At 45.0% G+C, this 21,981-nt stretch overlaps 2 protein-coding genes across 6 annotated transcripts in view; both read left to right on the top strand.

Moving 5' to 3' along the window:
* Positions 1-21,981, top strand: part of fam219b (family with sequence similarity 219 member B) — a 33,215-nt gene that overhangs the window by 6,160 nt on the left and 5,074 nt on the right. The window contains exon 6 of one of the 2 annotated variants that reach the window (XR_006022593.1): positions 333-873. Coding sequence is in view for 1 of the 2 variants with exons in the window: in XM_042062680.1 (XP_041918614.1) it covers positions 333-482 (150 nt within the window). In the remaining variant the exon portion in view is untranslated. Of the gene's footprint in view, positions 1-332; positions 2,326-21,981 lie in introns of those variants that run through there. The other variant, XM_042062680.1, reaches the window with a different exon arrangement.
* Positions 7,176-21,981, top strand: part of LOC121682517 (AT-rich interactive domain-containing protein 3B-like) — a 60,979-nt gene continuing 46,173 nt past the window's right edge. For all 4 annotated transcript variants that reach the window (XM_042062678.1, XM_042062677.1, XM_042062676.1 and 1 more), the window contains exons 1-2: positions 7,176-7,515; positions 9,147-9,887. In XM_042062678.1, the coding sequence (XP_041918612.1) occupies positions 7,480-7,515; positions 9,147-9,887 (777 nt within the window). In that variant the 5' untranslated portion in view covers positions 7,176-7,479. The remainder of the gene's footprint in view (positions 7,516-9,146; positions 9,888-21,981) is intronic.

The following is a 21,981-nucleotide window of genomic DNA, read 5'->3' as shown; positions in this document are numbered from 1 at the left end:
CCGGTTTATAAGTGTTTCAGTTGTCAGCAGGGATTTGTTCAGATATTCAGCACTTTTGTTGCAAGACTGTTCCAAGAACTAGTCTGTTAATCTTAGGTTTTGGTCATTTCTCTGTCGATATTTATGTTTACCCCCCCCCCTCCTTTTTTTGCATACATACATACACACACACACACACACACACACACACACACACACACACACATACATACACACACACACACACACACACACTGGCCACTTTCTACCCATTTTCTGTCTCACTCTCTCTCCCACTCTCTCTTTCTTTCTCTTTCTTTCTTTCTCTCTCTCACGCGCACACACATTCTTAGGTGCACCCCGATCTGAATCAGCAGCTCCTGAAGGATGGCTACCACTTGGACGAGATGCCGGATGACGAGGACCTGGACCTCATCCCCCCCAAGCCCATGGGCTCGTCTATGTGCTGCTGTGCAGACACCCCCTCCTGCTCTATGCAGTGACCGGACCTCAGACCCACCCCCTTCACCTTTGCCCTCTGTGGTGCAGTCCCATGAGAGGCCAGCAGGGCCACGTTACAACACCACCACAGACCTTAGGGCCACCCATGGTACAGGGAAGAGGTGGGGGCACATTTGACCAGCTGTCTAACAGCATGAGCCCCCTATCTCTACGGCCATAGGTGGCCAGGCTCTTTCTCTCTCTCTGCTCGCTCAGTGTGTAGGGTAACAGAGTCGCAATGCAGTGCAATGCAATGCAGTTGACTTGAACGTATAATGTTATACGGGGACCCACAACTTTGAGGGCGTGGGCGTTTTTTTTTTTTTTTTTTTCTTAAATAGTGTTACTATTCTTTTAAGCTGCAGTGAAAACCAAACATTGCCCCTCGTGTGTGTGGGTGGGTGGCTTGGAGTGGCATGTGATGGTGCTGACACAGCCCAGTGGAAATTCCATACATGTTAGATTTTGGGCCTTTTTTAATTCCTTTCTCCATAAATGATAGTCACTTAAATTACACTCTTTTTGATCTCCTGAGGCATTCCCAACAAGTGTCAATATTCTAGGATCACGCGTCAGCTCTATCTACCCTAGAGCTCCCGTCTTTGCACATGTACTCTCATTACTTGTTTGTTATTTTTAAAAAATATATATTTTTAATGAGCTTTAACATTGGTCAGGAAGTGAATTAAGGGACTTGAGAGGGCCTGTTCCTCTTCATACAAAGGCTTTAATGGCTATCTTGTTACCTGCTCGCACAAATCCTTATTGTGTGTGAAGACACACACTTACTTTATGTGAGCACTTATCTGAACATTTGTTTGTAGAATGGTGAAGCCATTCAGAGAGAAAGAAGGTCGTTGTGAAGTGGTGACTGTGTTAATCGTCTGTTGCATTGTTGGTGGTTTGCGTTGGTGAGTGAGTAGTCTACTGATAGTGGTGAGTCCTCATTCTGATTCAAGAAATGGTTTTCGGACAGAACAGAGGAACTGTCAAATCAGTACACTCAGTTACTGGTTGGTCATATGTTGCTGCCAGTAGAATTTTTATATTTGAATGAGTTATCCTCAGAGAAATTCTAAGATTTGTCACTACAATTAGTATCTACATACAGCAGATACACGTTTTTATTTGGACTTTTCTTGCCTCATTTTATTTTTGTGTGATTGTTTTAGTCACATTGCTTAAACAAAACCAGTGTTTTGTGAATACTGTGATGTCACGTTCCATTTCAGAGGAGCTAGCGGTCCTTGTTAAGTTTCGATCACACTTAGAACATCCTCTGAAAGAAAGACGGCGAGAAATTCTTTTTGCTTGACACCAGCCTCGCACCTCACGCTGCCTCCTATTGCTTAAAGAAAAACTGCCTGTCACAAAGCTTGCCAAAAGTCATGAGAGAATGTTAATGATCAGGAAGCAAGAAAGCAAAAAGCAGGAAGTACTCTGTATTTAAATACAGAATGCAGAAAGTCTTGTCTTGCTAAGGCACAGTTAGTTTGTTTCTCTGATGACAAGAGACCGTTTAGTGTACTTGAGAATTTGTTTGAGAATTGAGAGCTTGATGACTTGGCATTGTACATATATATATATATATATATAGATACATAATGACTGCACTCAGCTGCCTATGTTGAGAGGATTCCGCACACTACTCTGGCCTGGAATAGCTATGCAAACTCACGGGACAGTTTTGTTTCTTTACCTATTACCGAAAATATACCAACTCCTACCAAGTGCGAAATGCAATAACTTGGGATACTATTGTTTTGAGCTAGACCACACTAATCTTTGTATTTATGAATATTGTTTTTGTTATGATAAATAAACACATATAATTATGTTTACCTAAAGATTTTCAATCTTATTTTTGACTAAAACCTCTGTTGCAGGAATTTTGCTGCATTTGCTATCAATGAGAGAATTTGCTGTAAAGCCAGTGCTCTTAAAGGTATCATGGATCGTCAAGCAACCAGTAAAACTCATTTCACTGACTAATTTCCAAAAGCAAAAGTGTTGAAAGTGAATACGGTAAATTTCGATAGTGTTATTGCAACTGACTATTATAGCTGGCTTTCTGTTTTTTTGATAATTGAAAAGTAAAGGAGTTAAAGCATTAAAATATGTTATGAATCAACATATAAAATAATAGCTTGATATGTTGATTAATTCAAACTCAAATAATGATCTGACAATAGACTATGTGCACAAAAGGCTTATGTGATCATGTAAAAAATATTCAAACCAAACCAATATTCACACCATAAGCCATGATACTTTTTTAAATAGTTAAATGCTTTTTTAAATGAGTCTGTTTTTGCTTTTTTACCCACCCAATGCCTTATCTCTGCCCAAATGGCATCATCATGCCTGCCTTCCCACTCTCTCTCTCTTTGGGCCCTTTACTTGATCACATAGAACCATGATAATATAACCACACAAAGGTTTTTGAATATTTGCTAATTTGGCCACAAAATCTGGACTTATTTTTCTATACCAATGCACAAATTTATGTTCATATGATTATAGTTATGGCTGTAATTTGTTCAACCCTCAATGGCATACGATAGAATAGCATACAAAAATGAGAAAAACAGTATTATTCGACATTATTGTTTATGGCTACAGCCTTGCTGTTTTCACTGTTCGGGCAACATTCTTCATGACTGCCTTGGACTGTGACCGTCATCTCCAGACTGGTTTTTAGCCAATTTGAACTCCTCCACCAAGCTGGTCATTGGCAATCCCAAGATTCCCTTTCCATACAATGCTACAGTACTTAGACAACATGGCGCCCCCAGCCATTTCCTGACTACACTGTTAACAATTCTCTCAAATTCCTCTACCTCTTAAACAACAATTTCATACACAGACAAAGGACCCCTAATACATGGCAAAAGTCACAACTTCAGCTACCAGATTCTATCGACCTCAACAATAAATTCTCTAAGCTCCGAGACACAGTGTGTTATTATATAGATTATTATATATATATAAATTGGTAAAATATGTCTTGTCTTCACCGTGGGATAGTGAGAAACGTAATTTCGATCTCTTTGTATGTCTGGAACATGTGAAGAAATTGACAATAAAGCTGACTTTGACTTTGACTTTGATATATTATATATCCTGATACATTATACCACCTACCTAAACTCTTCACTGTCTCCCCCGCCTCCTAATAAATACACTTACATTTGCTAGGTTTCACCTTCATCCTTGCCCATTTCAGTCATTTAACATGGGTCGCAGTCGATGGGTACATGGGGATGCTGTTGTCAGCATCGTCAGGTCATTCATATAGGTTGGAAGGGAAGTAACTGGATGCCATCCCACAGCCTTTCACCTCCAACAACCCATTTTGATGCTCTTATAATTATCTCCATTGCCATGGTGAAAACCAATGGTGAAATTGTACATCCAGCCATGATACCAACCTCCAAGTGCTACCAGGATGTGTTGTACTGACTTGTAGTGAAGCATAACTGAATGTTCTCAACATATCCCCCTATTTAGTTGCAAAAGGATTGTAGATAATATATAAAATGCTGTCAAAATGAACTATTTTATGGAAAATATACGCTCATTTTGAATTTGAGGGTAGCAACACGTCTGAAAATTTCTTGAATTTCCCCTGGGGATCAATAAAGTATCTTAAAAAAAGTTGGGACATAGGCAACAGAGGGTTGGGAAAGTTATGTAATGCTAAAGAAACCACAAAAAGAGGAGCTCACAATTAATTAGGTGAACTGGGACAGAGACTTTCTAATGAGGAGACAGCACTCAAAACATCCTCCATAGAGATGCATGGGCCTAGTTTGTAGCGCCAATATGGCAGTTGTCTACACATATCACACCCCTTCCGCGGCAAAACGTTGACATGTGAATACATTGAGCCAATCATGTGCTATGTTGTGAATACATTGAGCCAATAATGTGGTGTGTTGTGAAGACATCGTGCCAATCATGTGTTGCAACAATGAAAGAATAATGGTCTTCAACATATAGTTGCAAAGAATTTGGAGATTTCATCATCTAGCCCATTGTTTCCCAACCTTGGGGTCACCTTAAATTCAAATGGGGTTGCCTGAGATACTGGATATCCTACAATTGACCAGTACATTTCATTAAAATATACATACATTTAATAATAATTTAAAAAAAAAAACTCATGACCCCTGATCTAGCCTACATAATATTAAAGAATCCAAAGACATCTTTGTAAACAAGGGACGGGGAAAACAATATTGAATTGGCCGTGATCTTTTGGGCCTTAGATGGCACTGAATTAAAAATAGACCTGTTTCTGTAATGAAAATCATAACATGGGCTGAGGAAAACTTCTGATACCCATTATCTGTGTGAACACAGTTTGATGCTCCATCCACAAGTGCTGGTTGAATCGCTACCATGCAAAGAAGAAACCATATTTAATCATGATCAAGACATGTAGCCATCTCACACAATAAGGATAGACCGAGGAGCTATTAGACCATTTAAAATGTGTCATTCTTTTTTGGAAATTATGGACTCCACATCATCCAGGCTAAAGATAAGAACCTGTGATTAGTACACAGCTCAAAACATCTGTGATGGTATGATGGTGCATCATTGGCTATGGCATAGGCAGCTTGAACATCATTCACAATTAATGCTGAATGATTTAGGTTATGAGTAACATATGCTGCCATCCAGATGTCTTTTTGCCTTGAATATATTAGGAAAACAATGCCAAAATGCACCTTGCATGTGGTGCATCATGGGGTGAAAAAACGTGATTAAGAAGACCCCACACCGTAACAGCAATGCAGCAATGATTAATTCCCTGCAATTATCATATATTTCATTCACAAAACTGTAGCAACTGGTCTCCTCAGTTACCAAATGTTTAGAGACTGTTGTTAAAAAAAGAGGTGATGGAACACTGTAGTCAACAAGTCCCAGTCACATTAAAAAAAAAAAAAAAAAAAATGTCTTGCTGGCATCGAATTCAGAATGAAAATATATTTTTCAAAAGACACTACAATTTCTGTTTCAACTATTGATATGTTGTCTTTGCACTACTTGCACTTAATTAAATACATAGTTGACATATTTTGTAAAATATAGCATTATGTTTTTATTTAGATTTTACACAGGATCAACTTGAAACGGGGTTGTATTAATCATCATCATCAACATCATCATCAACTTTATTGCCAGACACAGACAACACAGACATGACATTCAACATGCATTAAAAAGGAAAAGAAGGGAAAAAAGAACAAAAAAACATTGCATTTCTACAAACGACAATTATACCATTCTGGGAGAAATTCAGGCGACAGATGAATTTGTATATCATGACTTCTCAATAATGCCTGGAAGGTGCTGACCCGTGCATTGCAGAACAGGTCACTTGCACTAGAGCATGGGTCTCTTGAGTAGACTAGGAACTCATGTCAATTCCTGATGATTTCTATGAACTCAATTGGCTCAAATCTACATATCTACAAGAAAGGAGCTTCTTTGTTGCCATTGGCAACTGTACCCCAGGGGTCGATCTTGGGACGACTATTATTCAACCTCCAACCAAATGTTCCCACTTGGACAAATCATCAAAAATATTTTTATTTCATATCTATGCAGATGACACCCAAATTTACTCTGTCGCCAAATGACTAGAAGCTATGGTCCCCTTGAATCTCTTTGTCGGTGCATCAACAAATAGGTGTCTCAATATGTTCTTCAGTTGAACAAAGAAAAAACTGAAGTAATTATATTTTGGTAAAAAGGAGGAAAGAGAAGGGTTGCCACTCTCCTTGACACAAAAGGGCCCAATCTCATGGTTATTTCTTCTTGCCTTTTCCAGTCTCATCACTACAGAGTTTCCTTCACCAATCTTCCTTTAGTTTCTTGACTAATTTCTTAACCTGGAGTGACTTTTTTAAATTTTATTTTATTTCTTTCATATATGTACGTACACCCGGTCACTCGGTTTTTGGTTGTAGTATTTGGTCTGATTTTAAGGCCAAAACGCATAAAAATAAGGTATGTACAGGACTCTGAACTACTCAATCAGTTTTAATTAAAAGCTCAACTGCTATCACGCTGCCCTATGGTCCATGAACAGCAGGTGGCGTATGCATACTGTTTCTAAATGGGAAGTCTTCCTATTAAGGCCCTGTAGTCTAATTGGTGCTCCTGAAATCACAAACAAAACATTTCAATCAAAATTACGCTTTCCTACTTTAAAATGATGTTCGGCCTTTAGATTAATACAAGGTGTGCCAAGTTTACTTCGGTGAACTGACCTCGTAAATTGTGTGGGCCTTAAAACAACCTACATCCTCTTTGGCTGGTTAGTTAGCCTCTCATATTTAGTTCACAGAAAGTGACATTGCGAATTGTCATGAGCAAACGTGACAACACTGAGAAATTTAGTATGGAAAAATGAAAGGGTCATTTCTGTATTTAAAAAAGGCCCGTCACGGCACGATAGGTCTGCGTGCTCGCATGTGTGTCTGCGAGATGATAGCCTACATTGTTACTGTAACACATTAATGGGTAACTGTCTCCACAGTAATGACCACTGTTTGTCTGGCCAGGTGATTAGGGAATGAGTCAGTGGAACTGCCATAAGATTTGCATAAGCGATATTGTAACTATTTAACCTGTGACTAGCAGTACAAGAACTCTGGAACTTGTTGCTGTCGCTGGGCGGGTCCTATTGATGTTGTACGCTTAGGCGGGGGGTGTATTACTGAGGGAGGAAAATCGAGTCAAGAGAGTTACAGCCTCAACGCCAGGCGTTTCGAGATATGAGATTAGGCTCTATTTCTCTTTTCTGTCCTTTCTGAAAACACAAAATAAGGGCTGATCACTTTGCAGGCGAACCGACGCTTGCGATTCTATTTAAGGACGACTTTTAAACCCCCCGGTGTGCATGCACGGTTCCCCTATCAGTAGGCAAGTTATTGAGAGAGAGCCAGAGAAGAGGGAAAAGGGTAACCCCAGGAAACAGGGATGGTGGACAATTCCGGTAGCAGCAAGGCGCAAATGGTGAGTAGTCACTGCTCTTTGGCGCTGTGCCCATAACGAGTTGTAATTCTGACTCCAGGCTCTCGGAGAAACAGGAGAACACAGTTCTGTGTGTGTTGTCGGCTACTCAAGAACGACGGGTTAAGGTAGAAAACAAATGTTCAGAATTTTCTGTAAAATATTTTACAACGATTTAATTGGAAACTTGTGGACGCGGCGACGTTTAGTCTGCGCTCGCGACAAACCTCCAAGATAGTATTTTAATAGGCAAATCGATCTAATTGGCTACAAATAAACCTCAGGTTAGATAGTAGTACTGTATGAAAATTGGACTCTACTAATTAATTTTTTTGGGGGGTTACTTATCTTTTTAGGATACTAGGCTACTTAAATAGTAACGCTTCCACATCCATGTGTGTGCTACTGTAGCCTGTTTACTCTCATTCACGGGCGCTTGGAGCCCCGCCATATGCATCTGCTAAATGCATCGCATGTTGCTTTGATTAGGGCGAGTTGGGAGTTTTTTTCTTTGATCAGAAGTGAACTTTAACATGCGTAGGCATTATCTCTCCAGTACACATACATGTAAACACTTTATTTGCTTTCCGAAACAATCAAAATAAACTTGCTTTTAACAACTTACAGTAGCCCATGTTGTTGTTTGTCTAATCGAACTTTGACGTGTAAATTTACATGGCTGTTTTTAAAAACGAGTTAGGCCTACATTTTTTTTTTACAATTAAAAGAGGGCAGGATGTAGCCTACGCATGACCAATAAACCCATGAAATCGCCGTAAATTATAAATTAGGTGATGCGTTTTTTTAACAACATGATAAATCAGACTGGGATAAGTAGCAGAATATATCTTGTTTAATATCAGGCAATTTGACATAGCCTACATAAGACCTTGTCAGAAGTTTATTATAGAGGCCACCGATATTTTTGTGCTGTATCATAGAGTAGGACAAAGTTGTTTTTTAACAAAGCTTGTTTGTCCGGCTTTCGACAGTGTGTATTTCCACGCTTCAGACTATTTTAATGGAAGCTTGTTTAGTTATATGAAAATGGGCTAGGCAGTGTTGACATTCCATGGCCTTTCAGGAGCAGGTTGGACTCATCAGCTATGTCAAACAGTCCTGTCAGATGTGTACATATTTGACCTACATAGTCTTGGATTTTTCCGTTCCTGCAGTCGAAGTTTCAAACCCCTGAGTGGAAATAAAACACGAATAAAGACTATAAGGCTACTTTGTGGACATACTTGCATAATTTTCTACTGAAATGAAACTAACAAAATCTTGTCAGTGTATGATATAGTAAACCTTCCTATGGTAAGTTGACTAGCGAATCACATGGTCAAATTATTACTGTAACAGAAGGGACTATACCTTTCCTGTATCTCCACCATAATTATAGGATAGACTGGATTGCTTGGTCAACTGAAAACATAGCTACTATAAGTATGTCTCCCTTCCAAAGCATGTCTTCATAGAAACCAAAGCGTGGGGGAGGGGGGGGCATAAAAAGTAGTCATTTGAAGGGGACGGTTTTATGGCTGGCTATTGACGTCTTTGTGGCTTCCTCTCCCCCCCCCTTACCCCTTGCCCTTCTCTTACCCCCCACAAACCCCCACCTTCACTGCCTCCCCCAGCCCAGTATGTCTCAGGAGGGAGGTCTGGGGACCGGCGTGAAACTAGAGGCGGTGATGGAGCAGCTCCAGCGGCAGCAGCAGGCACGTCTGGAGATGGAGCGCAAGGAGCGGCATCTGCGCGAGGCCCACATCATGTACGCCCAGCAGATGGCCGCCCAACAGGCCATCCTGGCGGCCGCACGCGCCCAGGGCGCTGGCTTCATGGGCAAGGGCCTGGGTCCGGCTGGCATGGCGGCTCTGGCCATGGCAGGCGGTGCAGGTGGAGGTGGCGGTGGCGTGCTGTCACGGGCGTCCAACCAGAACAGCGTGGACTCTGAGCGCGAGGATGACGATGAGGACGGCGCTCGTGGCAGGCGAGACTCCGGGGAGGACGACGAGGAGGAAGACGAGGAGGAAGAAGAGATGATGGAGGGGGACGAGGGGACCGAGGGGGAGGACGAAGACGAGCGAGGAGGCGTAGCTGGACCGGGCGGCGTGGGCTTGTCCACGGCTGACGCCGCGGCAGGGCTGGAGTACCTCAGGAAGCAGACACTGGCCCTCCAGCAGGGCATTCCGTGCGTCCCCCCACGGCCCTACGGCAACTACGTGACCGCCGCCCCTGGCCCCGGTCCCCAGAGGGCCCCCTCGCCCCCTGTCAGGGTCAAGCAGGAGCCTGAAGAGAGCCTCTCGCCAGCCGAACCCCACTCAGCTGCCTCCCCCAACGGACAGGCAGACTGGAGCTATGACGATCACTTCAAGCAGGTAAGGCACCATTTCACAGTCCGCTTCACCCCCACACCCACCTCGCTTTCCTTCCTCTCTGTCCTTTGTAACACTTTCGTTTTTTTTCTTCACTTCTTTCCTTCCTCGGCTCTTTCTTTTGTTACGCCCCTGAAATACATATCTGACATATATCACATGTCTTGATCTCGAGTGCCATGCAGAAATGCCTGGCTGTGTTTTCCCTGAGTGACTGATAAACGCTGAGCCATCAGATCGGAGTATTTGCGGGGCTGGCTGCTGGCACTTCAGTGATTAGTCATCGAGTTTCTCTAGCCGGCTGGCCAGGAGCGCTGTGTAATCAAAGCGCACACATCCGCTTCTTAGGAGCGTAACGCAACGCAACACAGCACAGTGCACTGCAGCGCAGGAAAAGCTTTGCATGCTGCCAGCACAGTTTTAGTTTCTTTCTCTCTCTTTCCCTCTCTCCTGCTCTCTTTCCCTCTTTCTTTGACACCCTGCTGTTGTGGGCTTTTGCTGATTGCTTCGGCATGCTCACATAGAGACTGGTGTAGGGTTGGAGGGGGGGGGGGTGCTCAGCTGGCCTCCATCTTTTGCGTGGTGGTAGTGTGAGTGTGAGAATGAGGGAGAGGAGGCCGCTATGGGCCAGAAATCCTGGAAGTGAGAGCTGGCAGCTGGCCAGCCAGGCAGCCGGAGAGCGGCCGGCGGTCCACCCCCACCCCCACGACTGCACCACCCCTGGGCTCTTGCAGTTGTAAATCATACCCTTCATACTTTCTCTCTCTTCACTCTCTTTCTCTTCACGTCTCATTCAAATTCTTGCTCTTCACTCTCTCCCTCTCTCTCCCTCTTTCACTGGCTCTCTTATTTGCTGCGTCGCTCGTTCTCTTCTCTTGCTTGTTTTCGCCCACACGTGGGCTCGGAGCTCGCTTTTGCTGTAGTGAGTGAATGAGTGAGCGAGCGAGCGAGCGCACGTGCTCTGGAATGCTTTGGCGGATTGGTTGCTGTTCAGGTGACAGAGGCAGATTTGGCCCACGTGTGCTGTCAAGAGGGTGTGTGTGTGTGTGTGTGTGTGTGTGTGTGTGTGTGTGTGTGTGTGTGTTGAAGTGGGTCAGAGCCAAGTGGCACACGGTAGCTGCCGCCCCTGCCTCAGGAGGTCTTGGGCACGTTGCCAGGTGCTCTCGATTCCCCCTAGGTAAACACTTGGCGTGCTCTCTCTCTCTCTCTCTCTCTCTCTCTCTCTCTCTCTCTCTCTCTCTCTCTCTCTCTCTCTCTCTCTCTCTCTCTCTCAAACACTCACACACCCACACAAACATGCGCTCATAGAAAACGACAGGATGAGTTTCGAGGAAATACAAACAGATCCGGATGGAATAGTACTTCTTATTCTTCTGTATGCTCTTTGAAACGCTATCGTAGATTAAACCGGGACTGTCTGTGTGTGTGTGTGTATATGTGTGTGTCGTGTAAGTGTGTGAAGTGGGATGAGGGGGCGGCAGTTTAGCCCAAAGGGCGGGGTGTTGAGAAGTGTCAGAGCATTCGGATATGCTGCTCTGCACTGTGATTTTCTGGGATTTCATTACAGGCTATTTAAAGGGAAATGGTAGGGATGGCGTCTCACCCACAAACCCAAATTTAGATGTGACCGCTCTCTCTCTCTCTCTCAGTATTTATGCATGTGTCTGTTGTGTGAGGGTGGGGTGTTGTACAGAGGCTTGAAGCTTGATGGGAGTGATCAGCTAGGAGGGTTCACTAAAATCAGGCCTCTGAAACGGAGACATTAAATCCAGACAAAGGCCTAAAGAGACTCACACGAAGGCTGCTCTCTGTTTCTCTTGTCTCCTCTATCTATTGACATGGTGGTGAGGGCCTTAGCCTGAGGGGAGGGGCTTTGGGGAGCAGTGCATCATGGGAAGAGAATTGCCCTCTGGTCCGGCCCCCTTGTCCTTTTAGTGTCTCTCCCCTTTGATCTCTTGTCATTATGTCAGCTGTGCGGTATTTAGTAGCGGCCCATCTCTGGAAGTAGTCTCAGGTTGCCACTCTAGACAGGGGGAGGGAGAGAGAGAGAAAGAGAGAGATGTAGAAACAGCCACTTGTCTTTAATGGCGTTGTTTGTGCCAGATGCTCCAATCTTGGCCCTTGTGTGCCATAAATTCCCTCCTCAAATGATTGGGCTGAGCGCAACTTTTTTTTCATCTAGACGGGAAGTAATAGCTCCTTTCTAAAGGCTTGTGATGATGGTGTGTGTTTGGTGTTGTTGCTGTGTTGGGGGGGGGGGGGGACAGGGAACCATGCACTGAAACTCTTTTTGAATTTGAAGTCTTTTCTCCAACACTAGATGACCGCTGGTGGATAAATTGCCTCAGAGTTGGAGATGGCGGAACACATGGACAGATACAATTCTGGTGCAGATGCCATTCTGTGTCTCGCGTTGGTTCTACATTGGTATCAGGATAAGAATAACCATGCTGGACCTGTAGGGCTGTGAGATGTAAAATAACTCAAAATAACACAAAAAGTAAAATAACTCTGAATCTTTGCGCGAGGGATGAGTGTAGAGGCAAGCGGAAAGGAGAGGAAATTCGACATCTGGACAGGAGAGAGGAGGGATGAGGGCGAGGACTGACAGAGATGGAGACCGTGGCTCGTGTGACTTGGCTTGTCCATCTGGGGGGTCCCTGTCGTGTCGGCAGTGATGTATGTCCTGTGACCTCACCCCTTGCCCCAAACAGCCGGGTAAATAATTGTCCAACAAGCGGCCAAACAAAGGGCGTCGCGTGCAGGGGGCTGAGCGGACGGGGATGGACAGACTCCACCCTGCCCAATGGTACGCACTCTGCTCTGGGATGCTCAGGACAGCTGACCCCTCTAATCCACACAACCTGCTCCCTTGGGGCCCACCGTGACCTGCACCACCAATACACACACACACACACACACACACATACAGGCGCAGGCACGTGTATGCACACACACACACACACACACACACAAAATACATGGACTCATCCATTCACACACACACACACACACACTCTTGGACAGACATAGCACAGATACAGTGATGCATACACAAATCCACTCATATCAATATGAGTATCACTCATATCTCTCTCTCACCCTCCCACACATACACAGATGTCAGAAATCCTGAGTGGAGTCGGGGTGGTGTTTGTGGTGTGAGCAGGTATCTGTTGGTGTTGGCAATAGGCCCGTCTCCTGTTTCTCTGTGCTAGCTGCAAGCCACAGCACTCCGGCTCCACGCATCGCCACGATATACACACGTAAACGCACCTAAAACACACACACTTGTATGTACACAAACATTAATGCACACAGATGCACACAAACACCTACAGTACATATGTATGTATGCATTTATCAGAATTGACAAACCAGAATTGACAAACACCAATCAGACAGTTGTTCTGTTATGGTAAAATAAATGTGTACTGGGTGCACACGAGCAAACACCTATAGCACACATTTGTCACACACACACTGCAGAAGTCCACACATCTATCATAAAAAGACTTGTGAGGTCCTTGTGGCTAAGTCAGAATCAAGGCCTGCTTTGCTGTCCGCTCTTGCATAATTTAGCCGTCGTCTTGGCAACACTTTGCGGCACGCGCTTTCGGAGGAAGTGTGGAAAGATCTGCACGCTTGCAAATGAGATCGGTGAGAGTTTTTGTGCGTCTGTGTGTGTGTGTGGGGGGGGGGGGGTGTATACTGGGGTGTAGATGGGTGAGGGGTGGATGTTGGAGGGTGGGTGGATGATTGGCCTCATTCAGAGCTCATGCATCATGGATTAGGAAACATGCACCTTGCCCTACCTCCAGCCGCAGCAGTTTTTTCTACGCTTCATACGCGCGCACACACACACACACACACACACACACACACGCATTGTCATACACAAAAGAGCTACATACAAAAGATGTGTGATCCTCCTGCACCCCCTCCATCTTCTAATGAAAACCACAGCTTGTGCATGTGTCTGGTCTGACACAGGTGTGTGGCTTGACCTCATTTTGAGCTTCTGCGTGTGCTGGGGTGTGTGTTTGTGTGTGTGTGTTTTTTCCCTCTCAAACGTATCAAAGCTTCCAGTCGTCATTCTTCTCTCTTTGTTCTCTCTCTCTTTTTGAGTTTCTTTCTACGGTTACATGCCTTTTTTTTTGTTCTCCTCCTCTCTATGAATTTGTCCCTCGTTCGTTCTTCGTGTGTGTTGTTAAAAGTGCAGGCATTCTAGTTGGATGACTAACAAGCCCCTATGCTCGCGACCTTTCACACAGTGAATGAACTGAGACCGGTCAGTGGAAGAGTTGATGTGAAAATTCCACACAGCCATAGCCGAGCTCGAGCCCACTGCTTCCCCGCCCCCTACCCTTGCAAGGCGCCCATTGTGGCTTCGCAACAGTTGTTTATTCAACCTGACGACGCATTCAGCGGCTGACCAGTGCTTCAACGGCCACAGCCATGGGTACAATTCAGAAAGTGGCGTGGTTAGAAAAAAAATTACCTGCTGTCACTCGAGCTCTCATGCCCTTGTTGAAAAGACTACATTACAGCACAGGTCACTTACAAAACCAGCCCAACACACACACGTTCATACATACGGACATGAATGCTCACACTGCCACTCCCTCGCGTAAAATGTTGTAATGTCCAGTCCAAGCTATGCAGCCTGATGCACTGTGGATTCATTTGACGTCACAGTTATATGTCTCAGTGTACTTGAGCAATAGTGTTGTTTGACTCAAATCACAAACCATGTCCTGTTCACATGCAGGGTTTAATGTGATCATATATATGCTTGTGCTCATGTTCATGCCGAGAGAGAGGGGAGAGAGTGTGACTCATTGTCTTTAGAAAGTCTTTGAAATCCTTTAAAGACTAATAAAATCAGGTCAAATTGCATGACCAGTGAAACACAAATGTCCATCGGTCATATACAGCACATACAACAGTTCTTCCTAAAGTGAGCCACACTGTGTGTTTAAATAAAGCTGCACCTCTATTACTGCTTGCAACAAGATCTCAATGTGGTTATCAAGGACAGAGAGAGGAAAAGAGAGAGAGAAATGTGGAAATGGCAAGCTCCTACCTCAGGGTGTGTGTGTGTGTTTGAATGCTGGTGAGCACTTAGGTGATCGCGAGATAGCACATATGCCATTTTTCTCCAACATCACCCACCACCTCAGAGGCATTCAGCCGAAGGTCACTCAGAAATACAGAGCAATGAAATGAACTCCTTTGTGCAGAGGTCAAGGACTGCCATTTGCTTAAAAATGGATTCCATTAGAATCAGAAAAAGGCGATTAAGACTCTGCTTCGTTCCGCTTGGAGATGTAAGAGGTGTGCAACTCCGGCATTCTAGGTCACTTCATCTCCAGAGTGGCAGATGGATGAGATTTTTAAAAGGCATTCTAATGTTTATTTGAATTGTGTTGGGGAACTCCGCTGTAAAGAGGCCTTATTTCTTGTGTGCAGGGGATTTTTGTGCTAAATGAAGCATTTATGACGTCTAAAACAGAACTGTGCCCCAGCTGGGTGTGTGTGGGCTTGTGTTTAAGGTGGTGCATCATGGCTGTTGACTGATGCTCTGTGTGTGAGAGAGAGAGAGGGAGGGAGGGAGAGAATGTATGTGTGTGCGTGTATGTATGTGGGTGTGTGTATGTAAGACCTGGGTTTACATGATCTGATTTTCTTCCTTACTTGCTGCAAGGCACCCAGGTACACAAAGGAATTAACAAAAAAAAACAACAGTTGGTGTAATCTGCAGAAGATCCAATTGTGTGTGTGTGTGTGTGTGTGTGTGTGTGTGTGTGAAGATCTTGTGTGGGTATTTGATGCTGCCCTGCCCCTAACAGCCTAGTGTGGAAGATTCCACAAAGCCCTGAAATAGAGGTATTGAATTTAGTAGGGTAATGAAGGGTGGGGGAGGGGTGATGGGAGGAGTGTGTGTGTGGTGGTGGAGGGGGGGGGGGGGCATTTCTCTGCCCCACCCAAAGGAAACATTCCAGACAGAATTAAAGAGTTAACTCTCTTCAAACAGATAGCACTCCCGTCCCTGGCTCCTTACTACACTCAGTGTGTGTGTGTGTGTGTGTGTGTGTGTGTGTGTGTGTGTGGAAGGGGTGGTATCTGCTGTCTATTCTATGGTCTGTCAGAGCCTGATTGGTGATCTTTTATGTCTCTGTTGGCCCAGGGGTCGGAAAGGAGGGGGAAAAAGGAGGAAACAGAATGTGAGAAAGTAGAGAGTGAGAGATGGAGAGGGAGAGAGAGAGAGAGAGAGTTGTTATAATATCTGTTTGGTTCCCAGGGGTCCCTCACATCTGTTGCTGCTGGTTGAGAGGGGCCTCCTGTTTTGGGCTGGAGTTTGGGGGGTTGGTGTGTGTGTGTGTGTGTGTGTGTGTGTGTGTGTGTTTCTCTGATAGTCTTTCACTTACTCAAATACAATGTTTGAAATTCCCCTATGTGTGTGTGTCTGTGTGTACAGTATGTGTGTATGTGTTTGCTGTTGAAGTAAACTGCCATGACCCTCAGCCCAGAGACTCTGAAGGCGTCCTCTGTCTGACTTGAGTCTGGAACCAGTTCATCTTCATTCTGTTCTGCTCTGCTGTAGGCACTTGTATGTGCAGCTCTGAATCAACACATCACTGGTGCCTATATGGAGTCTATACATGAGGTGGCCCCATAGTCACAGGAATCCTGTGTGTTGTTTCATAAGATGTTAATGTCACTGAGAGTTTTTGTTTGTATCACACACAATAAATAAGATCAGACTAGTAAAGAGGGATTTAGCCTTCATCCACACTATTCTGTTTTCGTTTCAATCCGAAGCATATTTGTTATGTTTTTGCCTCTCATCCACACGCTACCCCGAACTCCTGAAATAGAACGATTTGAAATGCTGGCGGAAACTTATTCATTTGAAAACTCCAGCTTTTAATGTGGACCGCGAATCTGCAAACATCTGAAAAAACGATGACACACAGTTAAATGCTGCATTTCACAATACTGACAATTACGTGTGATTGGTCATGGCATTTGTGTCAATGGTCATGTGATCCACACTTCAGGTGACCTACTATCTAAGAGTCCCCATGTGCATAAGATTACGAAATCGCAAACGTGTGTGGATGAAGAACGTATTTAAAAATGGTAGAGCTGTCTGAGCTCACACAATGTCTCTCTGCTGAAATTGTGGTGATTGTTTTTTAAAGGTAAAGGTTTTTGTGAGGGTTTTTTTAAGAATCTTCCACAGGGAAGTTGTAGGTCTCATTTCTGTGATAGGTATTTATTTTGTTTGTTTGTTTGTTTGTGTGTACCAAGGCTATTTACTTGCTCTCTGTGGACGAGGGTCGTTCGATACTCCCTGTAGACCCCTTATGTTCTCTCACATATACATTAATGGAAGGAAAATGTTAAGATGACCAACCTCTCTCTCTCTCTCACTCACACTCACACTCACACTCACACTCACACACACACACACACACACACGCACACACTCAGTTATATGGTTTGGAGCTCTGCAGGCGTGATGCAAATGATGTGTGTGTCCATTAGGGTTGTGGCACTTCTCTTTATAATCGTACCCAGAGCTCACTTCCGCATCAATAATGGAGAAGGAATCCCCCCATTCCCCTCCCAACCCCCAATCACTCCCGTAATCTGATCACTCAAATGATCCCAACCCCAAGCCATCCTATCTCTCTACCACCCCCCACCCCCATCTCAGACCCATCCTTGCTCCCCGACCACCATATCCCACTGAATCCTCAGTAGCCAGTCTCAGGTAAGGTGCACTAGTCTCCATTGGCCAGTAAAAGATTGGGTGGAGCATCGGATAACCCCCGTCCATAGAACTAAAGCTATCATGCCTCTACTCCTGGCCATTGTGGGTGTTGAATGTGGTTGTTTCTGTGAAATAGATTGAGACACTGGTCATTAACACGTACCGTGTGGATTAAAATGTCCGAACATGTTCTAACAGCTTAATTTGGTTTGACAACTCGCGTCTTGCATTTACTGTTGAGTTTCACAAGTGCCCCAGTTTTATTCCCTAAGAAATAACAAGAAACAAATGCATCCCTGACTTCTTTCAGGCCTAAGCTTTCTCTCTATCTCTGTCTGTCCGACAGTATTGCTTTCTGTCTTTCTCTCTTTCTTCTCGCATATTAGCCTAGCGCCGCAGGTCTGTGATGTGAGACAGCTGTCTGCCGCTAGGGCCGCTAGCGCCGCAGGTCTGTGATGTGAGACAGCTGTCTGCCGCTAGGGCCGCTAGCGTCGCGCAGCGCTGCTCTCTCAGGTCCCCATGGCTTAGAATCGCTGAGTCAGAGTCGGCAGGCATAGGGGAGAGGAGGGAGAGAAGAGGAGGACGAATGGAAAAGAGTGGAGGTAGAGAGGAAGGGAAGAGGTGGAAGAGAGAGGGAGAACGAGAGAGGGAAGGAGAGGAGTGTCACGCTTACTGTTGACGGGGCCGTCACCTCCTACTGGGCTCTTGTTGGCAGACCTCCAGACCAGCGGTTAAACACCCACAGAAACACACACGTGTACACACACACACACACACACACACACACACACAGGAGACCAGAGGATCTGAATGAATCACTGGGTGTATGTGTGTGTGTCAGGGAGGTGTTGGGTAAACCTCCCCCTGGCTGGTTGGCATGGAGCCAGGCCTGAGCAGAACCAAGAGGTTGTGTATGTGTGTGTGTGTGTGTGTGTGTGGTTGCGCACAGGGCAGCGTGTGTTTTGGTTTCAGTACCACCGAGCTGTTGCTATTCCTCTGTCGCGCAGCAATCCGATCACCTCAGCCCAGCTGAACATACCTCTGCGTCACTCACACACACACACACACACACACACACACACATGCACACATACATAGATAGTCAGGCAACACGCCAGCCTGAACCGCTGCCAAGTGCTACCGTCTAAGAGGGAGCTAATGGGCTCGGCGTTTCAGCAGGGGCGGCCACATCCAGAGCTCGAGCAAGCGAGCGACCGAAGGCTAGAGAAAAAAAACTCTGTAGACAGAGGAGGATGCAGATGACCGACATTATTATTTATACAAATGGGGCGACATCATCTAAAATGTTTATGTTGTTTATGTAGGGCATGTGATAGGGAGAGGGACTGTAGAAGGAGTGAGAGTGGACCAGCGAGAGGAAGAGTGACGTGCGGAAGGGTCAGGAGGAGGGCTGATGGAGGGATGCAGAGTAGAGAGGTAGAGGGGAAGGAAAGAAGGAGGATGGATGAATGTTTAGAGAAATGAGTGAGTTGAAGGGTGAAGGGTGAAGAGTGTGTGTGTGTGTGCTATGAAATCTCAGTGGAGTTGACTCTTCCATACTGAGCCCTGCCATGATGGATAGCCAGCGTCCAGGATAGCCACTCTTAACCAGGAGCTACAAGCATGGGGCCCAGGTAATTTCCCAGCATGCCCGAGGACAAGTTAAAGTCACTTACCTCTACCGCACACACACACTCACACACACACAATCCATATTTGTGTGTTTAACCCCCTCTCTACTGATGACTGATGTCCCCCTGTCAGTTTCTAGAGTATGACTCATTCGGAACTCCAAACAAGCAGGAAGTTCTGGTCAGACCAGGTGGCTAGGGTGTGTGTGTGTGTGGCGACTCTTGTCACACACACATACACACATACACACATCCCTCTGTGAAAGCTTGAGTCCCAGAGTCTCTGGCTGTGCTGAACTGGGAGGAAGTGGTGGTAAATGATTTAAACTGGGGGCAGAGATGGAATAATTAACGTTGTCCTGGAGAGGAAAGGAGTAGGTGGGGGAAATGGGGTGGGGGGACTTTAAAATGTCCGCTGCAGAACTAATCTTTTCCTCCTCAGAGAATCCAGACAATAAATTAAGGTGTGTGTGTGTGTGTTTGTGTGTAACTGTAACTGTTCACCTCCCTCCCCCTCCACACACATACATATTACACCAACCTCCACTTGTCTTTCTTTTGCTCCCTCCTGAATTAAATTACTCAACCATCTGCTAAAACACACACACACACACACACACACACACACACACACACACAGCCTGGTCAACCATCTGCAAATTAGTGGAATTGCAAGTGTTGTCCGTCTCCACTAGCTCTGTTCTTCTTGCTCATTAGTACGTCATTGTGTGTGTGTGTGTGTGTGTGTGTGTGTGTGATGGGGGTGTGTGTGTGGGTGTGTGCACAAAACATTAATTTAAGAGCACACCTGCAATAATCCATCACTGAATACATGGAGGTGGGTTCGGAACAAAATGTACCTCTGGGGGAAAGAAAAAGCAAACCAAACTCCGGAAGGTAAAATTTTGTAATCATTTAAATTTTAAACGGCAGAATCTTAAGAAGCACCGGAGTCCCACAGACTTGCCAAATGCAGCATGGTGTTGCTAACTGCCATCTTGTTCAGGTCATCCGTAGTTCAGTGCGATGTGAACAAACGCTTGACATTTAGATTTCATCAACACTGTGCTGATTGGTTGGTCATTATTTGGATGTGGTTATTTTTGTGACGATGACTCTTAGTTGTTACATTGTAAAGAATCTGGACTTATAAAATACTAACTAATAAAATAATTATTGTGTTACTGGTATAATTAAAAAAACAATCCATGTTTTATGAAGGAACATGAGTCATGCCTGGTATATTAGCGAGATTACCAGGTTTTCTTACAAGGCTTTCAGTGAGATGTGTGTGTGAGCGTGTGTGTGTGCGCCTCTGTGCTAGCTGCATGTGGATGTAAAAAGAGAGAGAGAGAGAGAGAGAGAGAAAGCAGAACAGCACCCCCACCCCCTTTATTGTACCAATCAATGAGATTTACTCTAGCCTGTCCACTCTGATCAATACTGCGACGTCTCCTTAATCCTAGCCTTTCGAATTATGTCAGATGCTATTCACTAGCATTAGATATGAAATTAGAAGTCCGAGTGGACATTGGGCAGGTATGGATCGGGAATGGCTTCCCAAGGTCTGCAGAATCAGATGCTTGCATATTCAGTCAATAATATGGACGGAGGCCATGCAAACATTATAGGAGCGAGACCTCAAAGAAAGTCTTGAAAGGCTTTCTTTAGTGTCTCTGTGCCTTTGGTTTGAAATGAACGCACAGATGTTGTTGCTCCAAAAAAAACAGCTGTTTTCTCCCACGCTAGCATATTTAGCAGCATCACTAATTTATCTCTTCAATTATACACTTCTATTATCCTAGCTGGTGTATTTTCTTCTCTCTCTCTTTTTCTCTCTCTCTCTCTCTATCAAACTCACTCAAATATGCAAAGTACACACTCACACGGGCATACACATACACACATACACACACACACACCATTTCATGAGTGTATTTTGTGCCTATGATGTCTATGGAACTCGTGTGTGTGTGTGTGTGTGTGTGTGTGTGTGTGTGTGCTTTCACATGGTCCCTGGTGACCCCTCTTGTGTGTGAGGCTGATCAGTCACTGGAGTGCAGTACTGGGTCCTGAGGCGGAGCAGAGGAGCTGAGGGAAGGAATGCCAGCCTGTTATTAATGTTGCCATTTTAATATACTCTGGAGGGCCACTACAACAACAACACGGAGGACGGCAGGGAACGGGCAGCGAGGGAGGGAGGGAGAGTCATTTGATGCTGCTGGGAATTTAGCAGAAAAGTTGCCAAGTTCTCACTGACACACACACACACACACACACACACTTCTTCAGCACTATCCTCATGTATTTCAGGGAACAGAGCACATAGCCATGCAAGTGGTTGTATGGAGGTCTCTGTGTTTGTGTGTGTGTGTGTGTGTGTGTGTGTGTGTGTGTGTGTGTGTGTGATCCTCAGTAGGGGGGGGGGAGAGAGAGAGAGAGAGAGAGAGAGATGAAGACAGGAGGAGGCAAAGATGTTCGGAGAGAGCTCCGTTAATGCTTTTGTTTTTGAGCTGTCTGTTTTCCTCCTTCCTGCTTTCCCTCTGATGTTGGGCTGTAAATGTTTCCCCTTCCTGCTCCGTGTCCTCTTCCCTGGAGTTTTAAGAGCCCTGAGGGATCATGGGAGGGATCCTCTCCACACAAGGGGTGCTTTGCCTTCTGGCTCTGCGCTCCATACCCACTT

This window comes from Alosa sapidissima, chromosome 14 (assembly GCF_018492685.1).
Source record: "Alosa sapidissima isolate fAloSap1 chromosome 14, fAloSap1.pri, whole genome shotgun sequence".
NCBI lineage: Eukaryota > Metazoa > Chordata > Actinopteri > Clupeiformes > Clupeidae > Alosa > Alosa sapidissima.
Note: the sequence above shows the minus strand (reverse complement) of the source record. Positions and strands in the feature narration are given on the sequence as shown.